Source organism: Chaetura pelagica, unplaced genomic scaffold (genome assembly GCF_000747805.2).
Source record: "Chaetura pelagica isolate M959 unplaced genomic scaffold, ChaPel_1.0 scaffold750, whole genome shotgun sequence".
NCBI classification, from domain to species: Eukaryota; Metazoa; Chordata; class Aves; order Apodiformes; family Apodidae; genus Chaetura; species Chaetura pelagica.
In genome coordinates this window covers 1,056,121-1,078,692 of record NW_009951947.1, presented here as the reverse complement: position 1 = coordinate 1,078,692, position 22,572 = coordinate 1,056,121, and the positions used below count along the sequence as shown (strand labels likewise).

The window sequence follows — 22,572 nt, the reverse complement described above, 5'->3', positions numbered from 1 at the left end:
TGATTTCACTTCTACATTTAGTAGTGACTTGAAAATTAACTATGTCTTCATGAACTTGGCAGCAGTACAATTAATAATCTTTAGAGGTCCTGGCATACACATTTCTCTTTGCACATTTATACTGAGAAGTAAACACATTATATTTTATTACATCAGTGCTCTGTCAAATGCTGAGTGCTCTCCTTTCCAGATTAAGGTATGAAGGAATGGAAGTGTCCATTTCTGGACACCTTCAGGACATCTTAAAATACAGCTTATCAGCTTTCTTTGGTTTCTAGATACAGCTGCCATTTTCATTTGTAGAATTCTAAGCCTAGGTAAGCTTCCCTTTGAAAAATAGTAGGTCACAAGAGCCTCCCCTGGAGTACTCTGCCCTGTTCTGAAGCCCTCAACATAAGAAGGACTTGGAACTCTTGGAGCGAGTCCAGAGGAGGGCTGTGAAGCTGATCAGAGGGCTGGAGCATCTCTGCTATGAAATTTGCTCAGAGAATTGGGGTTGTTCAGCCTGGAGAAAAGAAGGCTCAGGGGAGACCTTACAGCAACCTTCGGGTACCTGAAGGGTAAGGGTACAGGAAAGCTGCAGAGGGACTTTTTACAAGGGCATTTGATGATAAAATGAGGGGTAATGGCTTTAAACTGTAAGAGGGTAGATTTAGGTTGGACATCAGGAATAAATTCTTTAGTGTGAGAGGTGATGAGACACTGGAATAGGTTGTCCAGGGGTGTTATGGATGCCCCCTCCTTGGAAGTTCCCAATAGCAAATTGTGGTGCCCAATTAAAGTGGACTTGCATAATTTCGGAGTTCAAACTAAAGGCACTGCCATGGTTAGTTACTATAATGTTTGGAAAGGCGATATCATCCCTGTTTTCTCTTTTGCAAAGGCTGTTTTATTCATCCTGTTTTCTGCTGCTTTGGAGCTGGGCAAATGAATAGTACTTCTTATGCCTCTGCATGGGTTACATGCATCAGCTAGTTCAAGCACCATGGCAGCTTTGCTGCAAGAAGTGTCTGTGGAGCAGATGAAAGCATGGATTTGCTTCTAGTGAACCAGCAGACCCACTGTTAAGAGAAAGTAAGCTGATCCAAAATACAGGGGCAGAGCAGATGTTCCTTTCTAGTGTAAAAAAATAGGATGGGATCCTGGAGCAGCACAGCTGCAACACACTGGGCTGCCTATTACTCAAATTAGAGTGCATGGTGCCCAGCTTGGAAGATGATTGTCATCATAAGACAGAATTGTCAGGGACACATATCTGGAGTGCAGAAGGATAGATCTCCCATCTGGAAGTAAAAGCTCTTTGCTGCAGTTTTGGCACAAACTTAGCTACAGGACTTGAGTGCTGATGTACTTTCTGGCTGAGACTAAACAGAGCCAAAGGATTTCTCATGGATGAAGAGGTTTTTACACAAATAATCTTCCTTCTACCTGTGCAGGGAGCACAGATGGAAGGAAAGCAATATCTGTGGAGCACTAATCTCTGACTCATTTGCAGCTGACATAAACTGCTCCAGTGTCTGGTGGAGGAGCAGTTGTCACACAGGAGCTCTAAATAAGGATTTGGATGGCAGAAAGGTGATCACTGGTGCATCCATTTTGGCCAGTTCCTAGAGTCTGTGTCCCCAGAATGGCTCAGCCATGCATTATGAGGCTGGTGAATAATAACAATAATAATAACAACAACAACAACAGTAACAATAACAATAGCAATAACAATAATAAAGGAAAAAATAATATTTTCACTTGTTTGTTCAGAACAGTTGGGGTAGCATTTTATAACATAGGAAAAAAGCCTTTCGCAGCAGTGCTGGGTTTGTTTCTCAGATAATTTGCAAATCTTATGTTCTTACTGTTTATAAACATGCTTTTCAGTTCACAGTCTTGAACTTGAGTACCATTCTGGGCAGAAATGCTTGAAATTAAATTGTTGGCTCTCTGTATTCTCTGGTAGCTCTAAACATGTACTAGGCAGGAGAGAACATACAACTGAGGTGCAGACAGTTGCCAATTGAAAACAGTGACACAGGAGTGCATCCCAGGGTACCTCACTGCTTCCATGATGGGATATGTCCTCCTGAGCAGTTGCCTGGTGTCTGCTGTTGACCGGCCCCCTTTGGCTGAACAACACCTGAGCTCTCAATAGTCAAACTGGTACCTCTTCAGTCCTGTTGGTTATCTGAACGGCTCTGCTCTTAGAACTGTTCCTTGACGTCCTTCCTGCTTCAGTTTTCCAGCAGCAGAGAGTGAGGTGTTTGTGCTTTCCTGCTTTTTTTAAGTGAAAAGGGTGGGTGACTCCTTGTTGACTTCCCAAGACCTAGGAGAGCCGCTGTATTAGAACTAGATGGCTGTATCCAGCTACACCCTGGTGCAGCTTCCTAAGAGATGTTAGGGCTTGTCACTGAAGGGAGGTGGGGGCAGGGGAGATAGATAGGAAAGAGTAACATAGTGTAACCAGAGAAACTAATTTTTCCCCTCTCTTTTTATTGATGCAGGATAGGATAAAGGAGGATGAATAAAGGCCAATTGCTTTATCTTTTTCTTGAAACTTTCCAGTGTTTAGGTTGATACACAAGGAATAGAGATGCCCACTGCGTTTGAATGACTGTGTAGCTGCACCAGCTGCTTTCAGCCAGCCTCCCAGCTACAGTAACAGTTGTGCTCTGTTCTTTTCTACAACACTTCATTTGCAACCCTGTCTGAAATTTTCACCTTCTGAAGGAGAGGTTTAACAGCAGAATTTGATGGGTTTAGTGCTACACACCTCTGGCCAGTGAGACCTGTGGAAGTTTTGCACTCTGCTAGTACTAACGGAAGTGTTGCATTGTCTTCTTTACCAGTAATCTGATTCACCAGGAATAAATGCAGCCTACACTTCTTGATTGAACTCATGATTAGTGACCCACAAAACAGGACAGGAATGACATTGCTGTTTCCATGTGGTTAAGGCAAAGAGCAAGCCTTAAAAAAGCCACAAATTTACAAGCAATACCAATGGGACCTGTAGTGGTCTGTTATGCTCAAGACTGCAGTCAAGTGCCATTTTCCAGTGAACTGACCCAATCATATTAGTAGTTGTGCTGAGCCTACACACAGTGTCATGTAGTTGTGTTAATATAAGAAATTTGGGAAAGTGTGCTCTGTAGAAAGTACTATCCATGGTGCTGTAACCAGCATGAAACATGGCTGCGTTAGCAATAATATCAGCAGTACTTGAGGAAATAATCTGATTCCTTGAACAAACGTTTCAGGAGATTTAAATAAAAATTTGGGGGGGGGGGGGTTTGGAAGACAGATGTACTTCACCCTGCTTGTAAAGAAAGCAGACAGCTATGCACTTTGAGCTGGGTGTCCCACTATGCTGCAGGAGAGGTACATCAATCAAACTGGAATAACAATAGAGGAAGGCAAACGCCCCTGTCTTTATACCTGCTACTCTTCCATTGCTTCAGGTGTTAGTATTATGTGAAAGAAAAAAAACCTTGCCATGACATTGCATAGAAAGGCCCCTGAACAATCCCAGACCTTGTCTTTGGTAGAAAAAGATCAAGATTAAGGAGTGAATTTAAACATCACGCAGTACAGCAAGTTATCATTAAATTACCAAGTTGGCTTCAGCATCTTTCCGCTTGAGTCAGCTGTCCTGCAGAGCACAGACATGACAATCTGCTTTTTTTTTTTTTTTCTGCTTTTTTTAAAAGCATTTTTTAAAATTATAACTAATTCACAAGCTCCCTCTACTGGGCTTCCAGCATAGAAGACTAATGGCTAAGCTCCTGTTAGGTTATTTGTAGACTGACCCATTTTTTCGGCTTATTTTCAACACTTTCTACAGCATCAGAAAAAGCATATGACCAAATTAATGTAAATGGCTTTTTAAAAGTGTAACACAGAGAGGTTTGATGTGTTAGGTGCATATTACATTTTTTATATGCATAGAATAAAGCATTTTCCACAGTAATGTAAATATAGCCATTACCTCCTAAAGTACTGATGCATCTATGAAAATATAATGTTATTTGACATTCAGGGATGCCTTCTGTTACTTACATTGAGGAAAGAGCTCTACAAAAAATAATTACAGGTCTTTTAAAAGAATTTAAAACTTACAGTCCTCAAATATGATCCGTACAATATGCAATTTTATTTACCATTTAAATAAAAATTTGGGGGAGGGGGGGTTTGGAAGACAGATGTACTTCACCCTGCTTGTAAAGAAAGCAGACAGCTATGCACTTTGAGCTGGGTGTCCCACTATGCTGCAGGAGAGGTACATCAATCAAACTGGAATAACAATAGAGGAAGGCAAACGCCCCTGTCTTTATACCTGCTACTCTTCCATTGCTTCAGGTGTTAGTATTATGTGAAAGAAAAAAAACCTTGCCATGACATTGCATAGAAAGGCCCCTGAACAATCCCAGACCTTGTCTTTGGTAGAAAAAGATCAAGATTAAGGAGTGAATTTAAACATCACGCAGTACAGCAAGTTATCATTAAATTACCAAGTTGGCTTCAGCATCTTTCCGCTTGAGTCAGCTGTCCTGCAGAGCACAGACATGACAATCTGCTTTTTTTTTTTTTCTGCTTTTTTTAAAAGCATTTTTTAAAATTATAACTAATTCACAAGCTCCCTCTACTGGGCTTCCAGCATAGAAGACTAATGGCTAAGCTCCTGTTAGGTTATTTGTAGACTGACCCATTTTTTCGGCTTATTTTCAACACTTTCTACAGCATCAGAAAAAGCATATGACCAAATTAATGTAAATGGCTTTTTAAAAGTGTAACACAGAGAGGTTTGATGTGTTAGGTGCATATTACATTTTTTATATGCATAGAATAAAGCATTTTTCACAGTAATGTAAATATAGCCATTACCTCCTAAAGTACTGATGCATCTATGAAAATATATTGTTATTTGACATTCAGGGATGCCTTCTGTTACTTACATTGAGGAAAGAGCTCTACAAAAAATAATTACAGGTCTTTTAAAAGAATTTAAAACTTACAGTCCTCAAATATGATCCGTACAATATGCAATTTTATTTACCAGTGGTTTTCAAAAGGCAAGTCATGAAGCAAGGGGCTTTTAGCAAGCATTGAGAGAAATGATGAAGTGCTGAAAATGTTACTGTAGTCAGGAGGAAGAAGAACTAGTTCTGCTTCTTTCCACCTAATCTTCAAGGTCAAAATTTCTGTCTACAGTTTTTGAAACACCTATCTAGGGCCTAGCATGTTCATAACCAATATATTGTGAAATCCGTGTTAGTTGTGAAAAAAAGGGTTGTAAAATGTTTTACTTCCAACTAAATAATCTTAGGCTGATAAAGACTGCAACCAACAAAAAAGGATGATGGTCTGTGATTGCTGTTGACACAGCACTTCCTTTCTCACTTTCATCAGGGATTTACTGAATAAAGTACCTGCCTTAAATTAGTCAGAGATTTCTGGAGTGCCTTAGTGGAAGAACTTATATTGTCTGCAGTGGCACAAGAGAAAAATGGAGAGACTTTAGAAACAATCACAGTGGATTTTTTTTACTGTAAGTAGAGCTCCAAGGCACAGGCAGTACTGCAAAAGCTAAGTATTATAGCACTGCTTAAGCATTGTGCTTAAAGTATAATGTATTGGGGAAAACAGCTGTCACCAGTGTGAGCAGAACAGTTATTTAACAGCACGCAGCATCACTGGGCAGTGATTTCAAGTGGAAAAGAAAGAAGTTATTCCTGGGGAGATCCCGACTGAACATCAAAAGAGAATTTTTCACTATGAGAACAGTGGGGCATTGGAATAATATCCCCAGACAAGTGGTGGATTCTCCAACACTGGAGACTTCTAATACTCTGCTTAACAAAGTGTTGGACATTCTCATTTAAACCTTTTCCCTACTTAGAAAGGTTGGACCAGGTGATCCTTGAGGTCCCTTCCAACCTGGCATTCTATGATCCTATCATTCTATGAACTCAACTGACCAATTGATATGGAAATGGCAGGGGAAATGTGGAATGCATGTATTCCAAACTTCAGTCTAGTGAGCAGACCAGCATGAACACTTCTAATATTATAAGATAGACTGTGGTGTCTTTAAAAATACAAAAAGAGTTAGCTGAAATATTAAACCACCACCAATATATCTCTTAGTGTCAGTAGTCATTTGGTTAAGTACTGACATGATAAAGAGTCATTTTACCCACTGTCATATAAAATGACATTCAAGAAGTTTCTCAAAAAATGTAGCTATCTCAAGCGTGAAGGTTTTTTTGGGTAGCATATTCTCATATTGACTTCATTCTTCATCAAAGTATGTGACAGCTTTCACCAGAGGACATGCTATCAATATGCAATTTATCCTTTCAAAGCCTTTGGGATGATCAGTCTATTTCTTTGCCATTGCTAATTAAAAATACTGCTTCAATAATTCCCAGAGGCACAGAGGTATTGCGACTACACTGAGATGAAAATTAACTTGGTAGACCCACAGCTACACCGTGATTATGATTAAAGTAGTCTATGATTGTTGTTTTGGTCATAAGATTTTAGCTGTTTTTTTAAAGATGCAATGAGAGAGCATACAGAGATGAGTCATAGATTTTATTTCTTGCCAAGGTGAAAGAAATCTGCAGAGGTTTTAACACAGATTTGATTGAAATTGAATTTAGCGAGCTGATGGAGACCTTAAATGTGATTTCTGATCCTTCATCCTCTTGAAGGTCACTATAAATGGTGGTTAGTGAGGGTTTCTGTTCCATCCAACCATTTCCTAGAATAAGGATCAAATACAAGTCCTTCATATTTATATGTTTTGGAAAATAGAGCAGAGCTACAATATCTGTGGATTGAGGCACTTGGTAAGAGATATTGGAAGTCAGCGCAAAACATTTTCTTTTGCAGCTATTAGGACAAATCTCCTACCTGCTTTAAGCATACAGGTCAGTCTGAGTGACCAGAAAGAAATTTGCTTTCAAGATATACAGGTTATTTTATTTTCTGTTTTATTTGGTAATGTGGAAGTGGGTCAGGATTATTTTATTTCTGTCATCCATTCTACTCATGATTTTAAATAGTAATTTTTCATCTGGCTTTGCATGTGGGTTTGGGGTTTTTTTTGCATTCTGGTAAAGAAGTGATACTCATTAGCATATTTCATAGTGCTTAAGTTTTTTACTTTTTACACTTTGTATTAAAAATTGTTTAACAGAACATTTCTTGATAGCTGATAATTCTCGATGCAGCATTGTTAAAGGCTGAATTTAGGTAGAAGTTGAGAGTCCATTTAAAATACACAATCAGCATTTTGAAACAGTCATTAATTCAATTTAAAAATTACATACACTGAACTTAAAAATAAATTTAGCAAAACACAGTTTGTATTGAAAGCCATTTGTTTTATTGGGTAAAGGAACTATTACATACAGAAAATGTACTGATTATTATTTTTCTAGTTGTTGTGTCTTTGCCTTCCAGAATTACAATTAGGTTATCTAATCCTTCACATATTTTTAAAGGGTTACCTTGCTAATCCTTTTACAAAGTGTAGGATTTGGAGAACTGCGTCCCAAACTGCAAAACAGTAAAATGAGAGCCCTGGAAAGAATGCAGCATGTCGCACCATTTCTTTGATCTCCACATTTGCTTAGAATTTAAACAATTTATTTAAATTCACTGAAGCTGAAACAAGTAATTTAAAAATGACTGGAAATTAGTGACGTCTCCAGATGTTAATGACTTACTTACTTCTACTGCACTACCATTAAACAACACTAATCAAAATAAGAAGTAGCTTGTTCTGCAAGTTGTACAAATATCATAGTAATTTGGAGCAACCATAATAAAATGTTATCAGGGAGCATGGTAAAACAGACAAACAAGATTTTTTAGCCATTAGTTTTCAGTGAAGTTTTAAGTGACATTAATGCTTGTAGCATCTTTTACGTGGCAAATGAGAGAATACAGTTTATAACAGATATTGCCTCTGTATTTGAGGCTAACAGTATATTTTAAACTTGAGGAAATAATTGTAAATCCTATGATAATAAAAATGGTAGCAAAACTAAATGTATTCAGAACCATTTTACAGACATTATCCAGATGTTCCAGTTAGTTTTAAGATTACTGTTTATTTTGTCCAGGATATTTCTACATCCTTTTTCAGCTTCCTGTCTCACTTTGCCTTTTTTCTTTATCCGTTCTTTCTTTCATAGGTTGAAATAAATTTTTTTGCAAAGTACAGCTGCCATACAAGTTTTCCCCTAACACTACTAGCAATACAGCACATCAGCTGAACTATGGTAATAAACCAGGTCGTGGTCAGTAGTGTACAGATGTGGCTGACACAGAGGAAATGACAGATAATTGTAGTGAATTGCGTATCAATTGAGCTGTAGTTACAACGTGTAAAAACAATTCCCAATGGAATGCTTTAGTTTAGTAACCTGGGGAAGTTCATGTCTGGTGAAATACATCATTTGTCAATCTTACTTCCACAAGACTGTTTGAATTAGCATTAGACAATGAGCATGAGTAATTTCCTAGGACTGCATTAAGGGCAGTGTTGACCTCTTCATGATGATAAAGTCACATAAGCAGGTGGCCTCTGTTCATAGAAACCTTTCTTGCACTTCATCTTTCTTAGTAAGAAGGTCTGATTCTTTTACTAAGATGCTTCTAAACCCGCATATGTAGACTTGATTTTTGGTAAAATTCAATACCCTCTTTCTTGCTTACTGTTTTTTATACTGTCTGAGAAAAATCTGTCTAGTTCATTGTGTCCTCATAAAGCCTGTAACACTTACTTCTTCACTAGGTCTGTTTTCCTTTGTCTTCTGCTAGTGTCTGTTCCTGCAGTCTGGAGACTCACTGTGCAGCTGGCCTGGTGCTTGTTTTCAGCTTCCATCAGACCAATGTATCTCTGGGAAGGAAAGGCATGAGCTTTTAGTGGGCACCATTTCATCTCATCTGTGCAGCTAAAGATTTGGCATTCTCTGTCTTGAGATAGGATATGAAACTCTGTTTTTGAGAAACACTACATAAATCTACTGTTTTGTGTGAAGAACTCTTAATAATGATGCACATTGCAGCGTGCTGATGAAATTAAAGATGATGCTTTGTCTTCTGCACCAACCAAAAAGCAGAGCCTTGAAAAATGTCTAAAAAATAAAATTATTTTAACAGACTTGATGTTTGTTTCGGTGTTTCTGTTTAGGTGCTGACCCCAGCACAAATAAAATCAATTTGCCTGGCCATACTAGAATCAGGAAAGCAGTATGCAGTGAAGAAGAGGAAACCATTTCCACTCATGTATTCTTATTATGGAACAGAATATCTCGGTGAGTAAAACACACCAACTGCTTTGAAAGTGATGCTGTGTGTAGATGCTGAGCCAGTAGATGCTTCAGAAATAGAGTAATAGAATGTATTGGCTTGGAAGGGACTTACAGTGGTCATCTAGTCCAACCCCCCTACAATATGCAGGGACATCTCACACTAGAACAGATTGCTCAGAGCCCCATCAAGCCTGATCAATGGCTCCAGGGATGGGGCCTCCACCACATGTCTTGGCAACCCATTCCAGTGATCCACCGCCTTCATATAAAATAACTTTTTCCAAATGTCCAACCTAAATCTACCCTTTTCTGACTTAAAACCATTACTCCTTTTCCTATCATTACATGCCCTAGTGAACAGGTCTTCCCCAGCCTTCTTACAGGCCCCTTTCAGGTATTGGAAGGTCCCTCTGGAGTCTTCTCCAGGATGAGCAACCCCAACTCCCTCAGTCTGTCTTCATAAGAGAGGTGCTCCAGCTCTCTGATCATTTTTATTGCCCTCCCCTGGACACGTTCCAACAGGTCCACCTCATTCTTGTGTTGGTGGCTCCAGAGCTGGACACAGTGGTCTGTTGAGGTCTCACCAGGGCAGAGTAAAGGGGCAGAATCACCTCTCTCGATCTGCTGGCCACACTTCTCTTGATGCAGCCCAGAATGTGGTTGGCTCTGTGGGCTGCAGTTGCACATTGGTGGCTCATGTGCAGCTTTTGATCCACTAGCACCCCCAGGTCTTTTTCCACAGGGCTGCTCTCTACCAGTTCTTCCCCCAGTCTGTATTGATACCTCCGGTTGCCCCAGCCCAGGTGCAGGACCCTGCACCTGGCCTTGTTGAACCTCATGAGGTTCACCTGGGCCCACTTCTCCACTTGTCCAGGTCCCCCTGGATGGCATTCTGTCCCTCTGGTGTATTGACTGCACCACCCAGCTTGGTGTCATCAGCAAACTTGCTGAGGGTGCTCTCGCTGCCACTGTCAATATCATTAATGAAGATATTAAACAACAGTGGTCCCAGTACAAAACCCTGAGGGACACCACCTGTCACTGTTTTCCATCTGGACATCAAAATATAAAAATAAAATGAAAAATAAATATAAATATATAAAACCTACAGTGTGGAATTTCTCCTGACTGAGGTGGGACCACCCAACTGCCAAGTGGGACTGAGGAGCTGGAGGGGAGGATTGATGCTGCCTGCTGTTGGGGAAGGCAGGTGGTGCCTGTGCTGCCCAAGGGGGACTGCGGGCAGCAGCTTCATTACCTCTTCTTTCTGTCCTGGTAAACCTGCCTTTGCCAGATGGAGGCAGCAAGACGTACTCATTCCTGTGTGGAGAAGGTTGCCAGAGAGAATTGTCAGGGGATGTTATTTGTAAGCTGCTGTTGCCACGCAGGTACTTGGTGTGTTTTTGACTGTAGGAGTGCAACTCAAGCACATGGTCAGCTCCTACCCACCACAAGTAGCTTCTCTGAAGCAGTGGCAAAAGGTCATTGAGAGGTCCCTGGTGGGGTCCTCAAGGCACAATATCGTACTGCAGAAAGTGTGAGATTGTATGTTCTTTGGCAAAGGAGCAGAGGGGAACTCATTGAGTGGTGCTACTCCACAGACTCTGTCAGGTACAGACAATTCTTGCACTAAAATTCAGGTTTTAGCTGAATGACACTGTCTGTCAGTAGCTGGGAATATAATTCATGGTCCACTTTCAATGTGGGTTCAACAAAGACTTTAAAATAATGGTCCAGGTTCAGTAATGTATCAAGAAGAATAATGTCTTGAAACAGTATTCAGTTCATGTTCAGTTTAACTCCACACACTGAGTTTCAGTCACATCAGAGTGAAACAGAAAAAACCTCATTCATATCTGTGCATAGCTAGGGTAACTGGAAATTACTGAAGTAGTAACAAATCATAGTGCCATGCACCTAGAAAGCTTTTATTCCGAGTGCTATTGTAATACACATAAAGAAGATGAAAGAGCCATTTGCTTGACAAGGGAAAATGGTATTGAGATGGAGGTAGGAACTAAACTTACTCTCTAATCTGACTGTTCCTGTTCTTTACAGGTGCAGCACATGGGCTTTCCTCAATCCTTCAGATGTTGCTTTCCTATTATGAGTACCTGCAGCCAGCGGACCAGGAGCTTGTGTGGCAGAGCGTTGATTTTCTTATGGACCAAGAACAGAACAGCAACTGGCCTCCTGAGCTGGGGGAGACAATTGAGCGGGAGAATGAGCTTGTACACTGGTGTCATGGAGCTCCAGGTTCTTTTCCCATTGCTATGAGTAGCCAGATGTTGATGACATTGCTTTTCCATGTTAGGTGATACCATGCAGAAGCTAATATCAGGTTAAATTTGACCAAAGTTGACATTTTATGAGATAAAGGCAAACTACTTGGGCTTTTTCTTCCAGTTAAGCGTGGTTTATTTCTTGCTGAAGCAGCTGGAAGGTTAGGCATATTTTCTGCCTTAAGAGCATGAGTGATCACAGCTGAAAGAATTCTGATGAACCTAAAGTTTATGTTTCCCACTCTTCCTCCCTTTCCTGACAAGACTTCAAAGAGTGGTGCAGCTGAGTCAAAAGAGCATATGGTAGACACAGAAGTAGTCCAGCATGTGTTGGACAGAATAGAAAGAACAGGTACAGATACATCTGTGACTTCAGGGAAGGCTTTCAGAATCACTTTTCCCTCCCTCTTCAGAATCAAAAATTAAGCTGCACTTATTACATGGATAATGCTTACATTTTACCAAAGTATTTTCATGTGAAGGGGAGTTTGTGCTAGCGAGAGGCATTTTTTTTCCTGAAAGTTACTCATATAAAATTGCTTTTCAGAGAAAAAGAGAATCAAGGGTTCATGAGACAAAGCTGATCTCTGTCAGTTCAGAAACTAGTCCTATCTCTCTGGCAGTTTTGGCAAACAATGTCATTTATGGAAATGCCTTTTTTACCCCCTGGCAGAATTTTATGCCTAACCAGTCATATTGGCTTGTTAACATGAACCTAGAAGGTAATTTACTTTTATTAAAGAATGTCCATGAGCATTGATGCATTGCTTTTAAAGGTGTTCTGTTTAAATTACAAAAAATACTTTGTAAATAACACCCTTTAAATGTGATTTCTGCTTTTTGTTGGTATGATTAAGGAAAAAGCTTCTTGCTCTTGCATTCAAAAGAACTGAAGTGAGAACAGCTTTTGCTTACCAACCTTTTTTGTTGTAAGATAAAAAAATTACTTCTACACCATGGCTGGCCTAGTGATGAAACTTACTGGGAAGATTCTCTCTTTGTTTCAGTACCTCGAGAGTGGCCCGTGACTTGGGTTTAACTGTTAGTGGAAGCATATGCAGAGAGACTCGATCTAAGTGACAAAATCTCAAAAGGCATAAATAAGTTACTTTAGGAGACATTTAGAGACATGTAAATTAATTAATTGCTATTGTTCCTCCCCAGAAAATCCTATATCCCATCACTGTTCGTGGGTAAAAGTGCACATGTAGTTTACAAGAACGCTTTTCAGCTGCTTCAGTGTGTATCAACTTTAGACCACAAGTGAGCTATTCTAAACATTTCCTTAGGTGCTTGATTTGGTTATATGTCAAATGCATTTTTTAAGGTTGCCATTAACTGAGCTGTGCAGTGCTCTGTTCAAGATTATAATTCATTTATTTGAATCCCCTCTAAAAATAAAGCAGCATGGGCTCCACTGGGGGGAAAAAAAAAGTTTCTATTTCTGATTCTCTAACTCCTTGTGTCTGCTGCCAATGTGAGAAGTTATCTTGCCCATCCCCCTCTTTCTGTCATTGTATAAGTAGGTGAGATGAATGTGCATTTGAAACCAATAGAAGTGAGTTTACTGATTTAAAGGCAACAATGTGACTACTGCTTTAAATAGATAAAAGACTGGGAATGTTAGAGTAAACCCTTATATTGGGTAAGGCATTGAAAAGATTGAAAGTGGCGTGGATAAGGGACCACAAGGAGTGGATAAGTACCTCTTATCATTAGCTTTTTACCATACCAGATGCTCTCCTCTCCTTATGTAGCATATAGATTTGTAACATTGACATGTGTAGACCATGAGACTGCAGTTTTTTTGTGACAATTGAACCTTTTTTTCTTATATGTCCTGTGAAACTCTTGTCCTACTTACTATAAAAGACAATTTTCTTGCTATTTTCCTAGGCATCGCCTATCTGTTTGCCAAAGCTTACCTGGTTTCCAAGAAGCCTCAATATCTGGACACTTGCATCCGCTGTGGAGAGCTAACTTGGCAGAAAGGCCTGTTGAAGAAGGGGCCTGGAATATGCCATGGGGTGGCTGGTAGTGCTTATGTGTTCCTGCTGCTGTACAGGCTGACTGGAAACTCAAAATACATATACAGGGCACAAAGGTTAGCTTTCCTGTCTTTCTGGATTCAGGGTAATACTGGAAGGTTTCAGGGACATTTTTAAAGCTGCTCAGAGTCTGTGATCATGACCCTCAGATGTTACCTGAGCATTTAAGCCCTGGGTGCAATTCTTGCTCTGAGTGGTGGGGCAGACACAGTGTGCAGGGATCCCTGCACTCCTTCCAGGCTGCCTGCAGCAGGGGAAGCATCAGGTTCTCCTGGGCTCCTTTCCTCCCTGCCCGTGAGCCTGTGCTTCTTTGGAGGGAACTGGGGTGGGTGTGGAGGAACTGGGGTGGGTGTGGATCCTGACATGAGGCTGGAATAGCCAAGTTGTGTACCCAAGTCCAGGAGCAGAGTAAAATGTGATGCTGTTCTTTATATTGATTTGTTCTGATTCTCAGAGCAATGATCATTATCCCTTACTACTAAATATGGAAAATAAGTAGAGGACTTGCTTTGCTGTTACTTTACTGGATGTAATTTATCACTCCCAGCTTTAGCCAGTTTGACATTGTGCTGTTTAACCCATTGTGCTGTTTAACTAGCTTAGCTAGTTGGGTTAATTCAATTTTGCCCTGATGGAAGCAAGTGCATCCCACCAAAAATTCTGTCACAGTGCTGCAATTATCTTTAATTTTCTTTCTGTAATTTACTATACATGTTTGAGAAGGTAATTTCCAGTGTTTGCTACTGTTTTCTTTGCAGCATAGAATAATGAGGGGAACTGGTATAGTAATTAGGGTGACTTATTTTCAGCCCTTTGCTTTGAAGTGAGAACATTTTATTTGTTTAGTTATTTGAAATAACAACTCTGAGAAAAATGAGTTAAAAGTATTTTTTTATAATATGTCTCATAGAAATCAGAATAAATTTATAGTTGTCAAGCATTACTCATGTAAAGTTCACAAGGTTCAGCTTTGCTAGATCTCATGGACTTCCATTTATCATGGAAATCAGAGAGTGTAAAATTGCTACACAAGGTTAAATAATGACCATTCTACTTTTTAAATAATATAATATTTTTTAAATTATGCTTTCAAACAAATAAGTAGACGTACAACAACACTGAATGATAACAAAGTCTCTTCTTTTTTTTTTCCCTCCTGTTTTTTAGGTTTGCAGAGTTCTTATTTACAGAAGAATTCAAGGCTGGTTCCCGGGCATTAGAAAGTGTTTATAGTCTGTATGAAGGCTTCTCAGGAACTGTGTGTTTCCTGACTGACTTGCTGCAACCCAACCAAGCTGAGTTTCCTCTCTTCAGTGTCTTTGTCTAGAGGGTAACATTCTCCAGGGTCACATCCTAGTGGTGATGTCAGAGTAGGGCACTTTTTTGTCAAGAGGGGCTATTTACAAAACAAGCCAGTGGTACCACTAACACTAGCCTTAACGTAGCTGAGAGTCAAGTGAAAAGAAAATACACTGGGGCTTTGGGAGGGAAGCTCGTGGTCAAAAAAAAATGTGTCAGTGAACAAAAAATAGGGGGGAAGTGATTGAATCTGATGGGGTATTTAGCTGTAATAAGAAGCAAAATCTAATTATTCAAGTGAGGGAAAAAGGGGCATTATCAAACTTTTAATTTGGTGGTTACACGGGAGAAAAAAAAAAAAGGGCAAGGTAGAATTATAGGGGCATGCAAAGAAGAAACAGTGATGCATCCAGTAGGTTTTAAAAAGAAACTTGCAAAAACAAGTCCTCATGCAGCGATGCACTTACCAGGGAGGGTGTTGTAGACCTGTCACTGCACTGCACAAAGGCAAAATCTGGGATTTTTTACCTAAACCACATCTACTAGTTCTGGTAACATGTATTAGAAATACCTGTATCTTGGAGCTCTTTCATCTTCATAGGCTTATATTGATGGTTATGTAGATCACTATATATTCAGCCTGCGGGTTCATGGGTCCATTTCAGCTAGGGGAGTTTCATGGGTGTAAATGAGAAGTGAATTTGGCCCATCCATTCAGAGCTCAGTCTGTGGCAAGGAGCTGGTTTCCTCACTGATTTACTGGAACCGTGTCACTTCTTGTGACGCCTTCCCTGTCATGGAGAAAAATCAAAGGACCCATAGAGAAAGTTCGGATCAAAAAGTTCTATAGCAAAGACACATCAGGCAGATGCATTCTTCATGGTACAGCATTACTAGAGAAGTATTCTTCAGTGATACAAAAGCTTTCTTTAAAAATGTATTAGCATTTCTGAACATTAATGTACATATTTCAGAGAATGAAAAATCTATTTTCCTTGATGTTCACTACAAACCCTGAAAACTGAATGCAAACCTTAAATGGCATAATGATCTTAAGAAAAACCTGATTAAAAAAAAACTCAAAAATGCTTCTTTTCCTAGTTAACAAAATAATGTATATGCCCAAATTATTTGTAGCTGTAGAAATAAATGGGTTGCTCAATATTAGTTGCACTAGCACTTCAGGTCACAATTATATGCTGTTTTATATGAATTATATATATAACATGGTATTTGAAAGATAAAGAAAATGCTAACATAGATTTATACTAAAAATCTATTAAATTAATATCTGTATTAAAATATATGTACCATTTATTTATTTTTTTTATATGGGAACAATGTAATGTAATCACCTTTTAAGACAGATTGGGAAGACCAACATGTCAAAAATTGCAGTTAGGGTAAAACAGCTGACCTACATGCACTGCCAAACAATGCAGTCTCTCTTCCTGCATTCTCAGCTGGAGGAGATTACAGTTTCTTTATTTTTAATGCCTTATGGATTAAAGTTTCCATTTAATTTCAGTGGGCCTTGATCAGGCTGTGAGTTGGAGCCAGGTCTTGCAATCCTTATGCATTTTAACATAATAAGTCCATTCCTAGTCTTGCCACTGTTATTTTAATGAGATGACTGGCATTATCAGCTGCAGATTGGGATTTCTGCTATTTTGTCTTGCACTGTGTAGCTGTAATTAATATCTTAATCACAGTAGTAACCATATGTCATTGGTGAATAAAGCAATGAAGTTCTGTATCAGTTTTTCAAGAATTGAGAGGGTTTTTTGGTGAATGGAAATGTTGAAATTCAATATACAGTTGTTATGTGTTTATTATTCCTGAGATAAAAAGTATTTTAAGAAGGCCATTAATGCTACTTACTTTGTTACTCTGACATATGGACACAAGTATTTCACAGAGAGGTACACACATGAGGCTAAATCAAAAAGTCAATGAGGATGTGAGTGTGCTCTGCCCAGCTGGGCTGAAATGCTCCTGTTGGACCAGAGCACAGTCAGTTCTCAGTAGTGAAGATCCAAAGTCTATTAGGGTTCTTCTCTAGTTGGTTCCTGTAATGTGGGTGTCTAATATATTTCATAACTGGAACGTTTCTAAGCAAATATTTAAGGAAGGTAAAACTTGGCCTATCCACGTTTTCTCTGTAGTCAATAGCTCTTCAGTCTCAATTTTTATTGGAGGATAATGTCACTCAGATAAAACATGTAAGCAACAGCATTTGTGCCATAGCATTTAGACAGCTGTTGTAACTGTATTCTGTCTTATTGTAAGGCAGGGAAATAGGTTCTGCTATGATCTAGACACCAGCTGTTCCAATCTTGCATTTATTGCCAATGCTTTTATTTAAAAATGCAAACATAAACTAAAAATGACCAGTGTTTTGATAATTACACCATCAGAAAAATCCAAACAAATCCAAATTTAAGCCTTAACAGGATCTACTCATATCAGAATAGTAATCACAACCTTTTGATTTTTGTCCCCAGTGCCTACTTTTTAATTATCAGTGGGCCACAACATTTAATTGTTTCCAATTAAATATTTCTCAGGAGATGTTTAAAGAAGAAAATATTTGCCAAAAACTGAATAACTCTACAGCACAATAAATGAGTATAATAACATAGATCTTGACCATGTAATGAATGCTGATATTGTAACATAGACCACATTTATATTACAATTTACCATAATAGCAGTAGATAAAATAATTCATTTTTATTATGCTTAACTTTCAGTGGTCAGGTTTGCATTTATCTTTTAATTTTATTATTCATAAATGGCAGGAAATATACACTGATAATTCAGTGTTAGTTTTCTATTGATTTTCCCTCTATGTCTCTGTAGAATTAAATCCTTCTGATTTACATTCAGAGACTGATCTGCTCTCTGTTCAGCATCTGCAAAACAAATCTTTTGGCTCTGCAACCATTCTCCACTCATGAAGCCACGTCTTTGGCTTCATTTGATACTAATCCCGTGAGAAAGAAAATAGTTATCTGAGTCAGAGTTAGTCCATTCAACAAGGAGAACACCCGTGCAACCACCCACTTTTCAAAATCTAGGTTCCAAACATCTCTCCGCAAGTTATGCAAGTTTGCCACTGACAAGAGCGAGGGCAGCATGCAAACTTCATTTACTGACACTTAAGATCGGTAACATAAATGTTCAGTCTCTTGGGATGCATTTTGTAAAATCTCAAAACATAATTATTCATCTGTTCCATCAGATGTTTGAGCTCACTGTTGGAACTTTGTGGCTTTTTTTACCTGACCTAGCTGGGTTAAGATGGCTACTAGACATGCTGTAGTCACAGCTTCTGAACACAGTGTAAATATACTCCAGGGCTCTTTTGAAAACGCCGATCATTATATGAGCAGGCTTTTTTCATCTTTGCCCTCCTCTTAATTGTCTATTTGCTTTATTTCCTTTGTACCATATATACTGTTACGTACATGCTGTTGCAACCTTTATTTGTTGCTTTTAAGACATGGACAGGACAGCAACTGGAGCAGAGCCATCAGCACTTTTCAGTGTTATACAAAAATAAGGTCCTTTGTGTTCCCTCTTTACTGCTTCGAAAAAATAAATCGTGCAACCTTTGCTAGACATTCCCAGCAGGCTGCTGTCTCCTCCTTGCTCCTGAATCAGTCAGTCCCTAATAGACTGAAAAAGTGTATTTCTGAAGAGATTCCACCATGGTGCCGTGACAAGACTGTGTTACCAGAAACTTGAAAAGCCTCTTTCAAAGTATAAAATGCAAGTTACTACGTCACGTTTGCACGTTAGTTTCTTGACTCTGTTCAGCTTCTAAAGTGTAGGCAATAGGAATTTAAGTGAAATAATAGTATTTCTGATTATGTTGTTAAAGCAAAGAGGATGCATTGTGTGAGTATAGGTGCTTATTTGTGATGTGCCTGTGTTTGTGTGGTGCTGTTTGTGAGTAAATTTGTAGAGTACAAATCAGTTTAAGAAGCTATATACTATGCATGACTTTCAGTAGGTCATCCATAGATTGCTGTCACAGAATAATTTTGAGGGAAACTAGATCTGTAATGTCCAGATTCAGTGATCTCAGGATTCATAGAACCAGATGCAATACATTTTATCAACAGTACAGTTCTAACAAATATATTTTAACTTTTTTTCTGTTACTTAAAACTTCTCAGCATAGTATCATACTCATTTTGTGCCACTGCTTTCAATATCTGCTATGTTTCCATCAGCTTACCTGCCTTTCTTTCCCAACCTATGAATAACTTCAGAAGACTGAAGCCACAGCCCCAGGTCTTTTGTTCTTGACAATAAGATTGATTAATTTTGCTTAAGAGGGGTGCTCCACTTATTTGCATTACATTATTTTATGCTTCCAGGTGTTCTCGCTGGCTCTGTCATTTCCCACCTGCTATGGAAAAATCATTATACTGTATAACAACTGTCACTGATGTTTTACAGCATTAAATGAAACAAAGAGAGACTTTCTAGGGAGCATGTTCACTTCTCTAGTATCTCAGTTCTAATAAGACCATCGAAATCAAGTGAAATGCCTAAATGTCCAAAAATACACATTTACATAGTTCTGGGAAATACGCACAAACACATGCAATTAAAGTGGTCTCTCTTCTTCCTGCTCAGTGAAGTTTAGTAATGCCACTTTGATGTTCTAATAATAATCATATGAGCATGTAGAGAATGTGGTAAGAATACTGATGAGTTCTTAAAATACTGTGAAAAAAAACAAAAACAAGATACAGGTATTCAGAAACATACAGGTGCAATATGTGCAAATATAAACCTTCATAAGCAATCACGTTTGTACTTACATTGTTATCTGCATATAGTTACAACATCTGCAAACATACTGCATGTTTTATGCAAATGATGACCTTTTTTAGCACATGCATGCATTTTGAGACTATATCCTTGTTACCTGGACCTGTAAGATCCATGGACAGAGTGTATCTCTTTGAGATCTACCAAGTAAATCTCAGGTGCGGTGATCTCCTACATACCTTGAATATTTACTGGCATGAGTGCATATTCCAAACCATTGAAAGATTAGTATATCAGGAATAAGAATTGTCCTTTAAATTTTAAAGAATAATTTTCCCCTGAAGAAGTACACTGATGAGCAATCACTGGCTACCAGTACAGTCTGGATTGTTCTGAGAAGACATTTGAGTCAATATAAAAATGGCCTGCATTAAGTAGTAAGCAGCAGAAAGCTACATTGAAAACAAATAAGAAAATGACCAAAAATCTCAGTGCTGAGGGAACAACATACTTAAAAGCCATAAGCCCAAAATGCTCAGGGCCCACAAAACAATACAGCAATGTAGGGATGTGAATGGGCATTTTACAAGAGAATAGCAGAGCTTGCTTCTTCACACTGATAGTGGTACAGTGTGCAGTGTACATGTTTTAGCTGCCTCAAACAACACCTAATTGCCATCACACCAAACGCATCCTCCTATGCTGAGGAAAGTCTGCCCGGGAAAGACCACCTGTAGCTGAACCTACTGTCTACTCCTCTCATTTAATTTAAACCTCCTGACTAATTTGTACTGTCAATGATGTCACTTTTGGTACTATACCCTGTATATTTAAAATTTTACATCATTCTCTGAAAAAAGTTAAATATCAGTCTGCTTGAAAAAAAAAAAAAAGGCTGTATTTATTTTTAATACTTACAAGGGAGACCCTTGACTTTGCTCATTGCATGATTCAAAAAGAATGTGGAGGCATTTAGGTCAAGTACAGTAATTCCAACTGAAATGGCAGAAAATTAATTAAATACTCATTTTGCCTAGTGGTATAATGATATTTGAATAAAGATACTTCATAATGCAGTGATACTCAGCAACAGCACTGCATGACTATACCTGCATACTGCCCAGACAATTTTATTTAGAAATCCTGAAGTCAATTATATCCCACAGTGAATTGAAAACAAATCCTATTCAAATATTTTTTTTCTACCTCATAGAGAAGAGAATGGCTATCTGACCAGAAATTGAACTCTGCTTGTGTCTTCATTACCATGACCACACATGAGAGAAGAAAGATTTCCTCTAAAGATGGTCTGATTTTGCCACTGATCTGGCCTCATTTTTAAGGGCCTGATATGCCAAAGTCAAGGATGAATCTCCACTTGATTTCAGGCATGCATGTTAGGTACTTCCACTCATGTAAAACAGGGGCAAAACTGCATCATTCTGGACCCCAAGCCTGCAAACTTTCCTCTACACAGGAGTCTCATGGAATTAGTAAGACTTTTTCATATCATAAGAGGAAAGCATGTGTTTGCATCCACAGGGCCCTCTTTGATTGCCGTTTTATTCCCATTTTCCCTCAATTTGTCTGCAATATACATGAATGCCAATACCCATTAAAAAGTACAGGGAACATAAATGTCATTACTAACAATGGGTTTTATTTCATGTCTTGTTTGTGTGGGTGACACTTGATAATTCAATATATTCCAACATACGTTGTTTGTTGCTTGAGTACATGCCACACCCTAGATTGTTTTCTCAGTGTAATAGCCATTTGCAGCCATAATAGGGTACAGGCCCTATAGAATCAAGATTGATTTCGTTCTTTAGAAATGCACCTTATTGTTTAAAAGCAGGACACTCGCTCTTCTGGTGTTTTAAACACTGTGATCTTTCAGAATGTGTTTATTGTCTTAGTTTTGTATTGTAGATTATTATAGAAACTAGATTTTATAGCTTTTTAAAAGCAGTGATAATACTAAGCTTCATAGTAGCAGAAAAAAAATCTGTGTATATCCGTATTATGAGTATTAAAGCTGTGATTATATTTTGCCTTAAGTAAAAGTCCAACCTTAAATGGTACAATTTTGCATTGGAGTACTTATTTTTGTATTTATCTTTCATAGCGTCTGCAACGTTTCTTTCTGGAGCAGTCTTGACTCGGTGTTCCAAAAGCTTTTCAGTGGTAATATGTTACCAAAAGTAAAGTCATTTACCTGAAAATTAGATAAAACATCCTGGCTGCTCGTAGCCATTAGGCCAAATTATCTCATGGTGGTTTCCCATGAGATGAGAAAAGACAAGTTGCTTTTGGCCTGTAGGTTAGTTACCCACTCAGCTGCTTATTTTCAGCCTGCTTAAATCCCAGTACATGTGGCCTCTTCTCTCTCTCCATTCCCAGTGAAGAGCATTAGAACATTAAATTCACCGAACCCCACCCATACAAAAGTTTCCATCTTTGCTATCATCAGCTGAGCTTTAACCAGAGCTGAGTAACGGGACTCCAGATCTCTCAGTGCACAGGCAGTCTGAGAAATGGCACATACTGGCATTTTTCCTATAAATCTGATAGCAGCCTAAGCTACATTAAAGAACAGTAGTAGACATACAGAATTAACCACTAGTGCTTTCCCATTCACAGGCTTATAGCATCTCAAATTGTATCTTGCCTTCCTTGTTGCACTGTATTGTGGTTTAGCCCCAGACGGCAACTATGCCCCAGCAGCTGCTCATTTACTCCTCCCCTCAGTGGGATGGGGGAGAGAATCAGAAGGGTCAAAGTGAGAAAACTCATAGGTTGAGATAAAGACAATTTAACAGGTAAAGCAGAAGCTGC

The 22,572-nt window shown here is 38.8% G+C and overlaps 1 protein-coding gene across 1 annotated transcript; it reads left to right on the top strand.

The window, feature by feature from the left end:
- The first annotated feature begins 9,200 nt into the window (after positions 1 to 9,200).
- On the top strand, positions 9,201 to 14,997 carry LANCL3 (LanC lantibiotic synthetase component C-like 3 (bacterial)). The gene is made up of 4 exons (XM_009997384.1): positions 9,201 to 9,320; positions 11,376 to 11,573; positions 13,496 to 13,703; positions 14,815 to 14,997. The coding sequence occupies exons 1-4, from the start codon at positions 9,290 to 9,292 to the stop codon at positions 14,972 to 14,974; spliced, it is 597 nt and encodes a 198-aa protein (XP_009995686.1). The 5' UTR covers positions 9,201 to 9,289; the 3' UTR covers positions 14,975 to 14,997.
- The last annotated feature ends 7,575 nt before the right edge of the window (positions 14,998 to 22,572 follow it).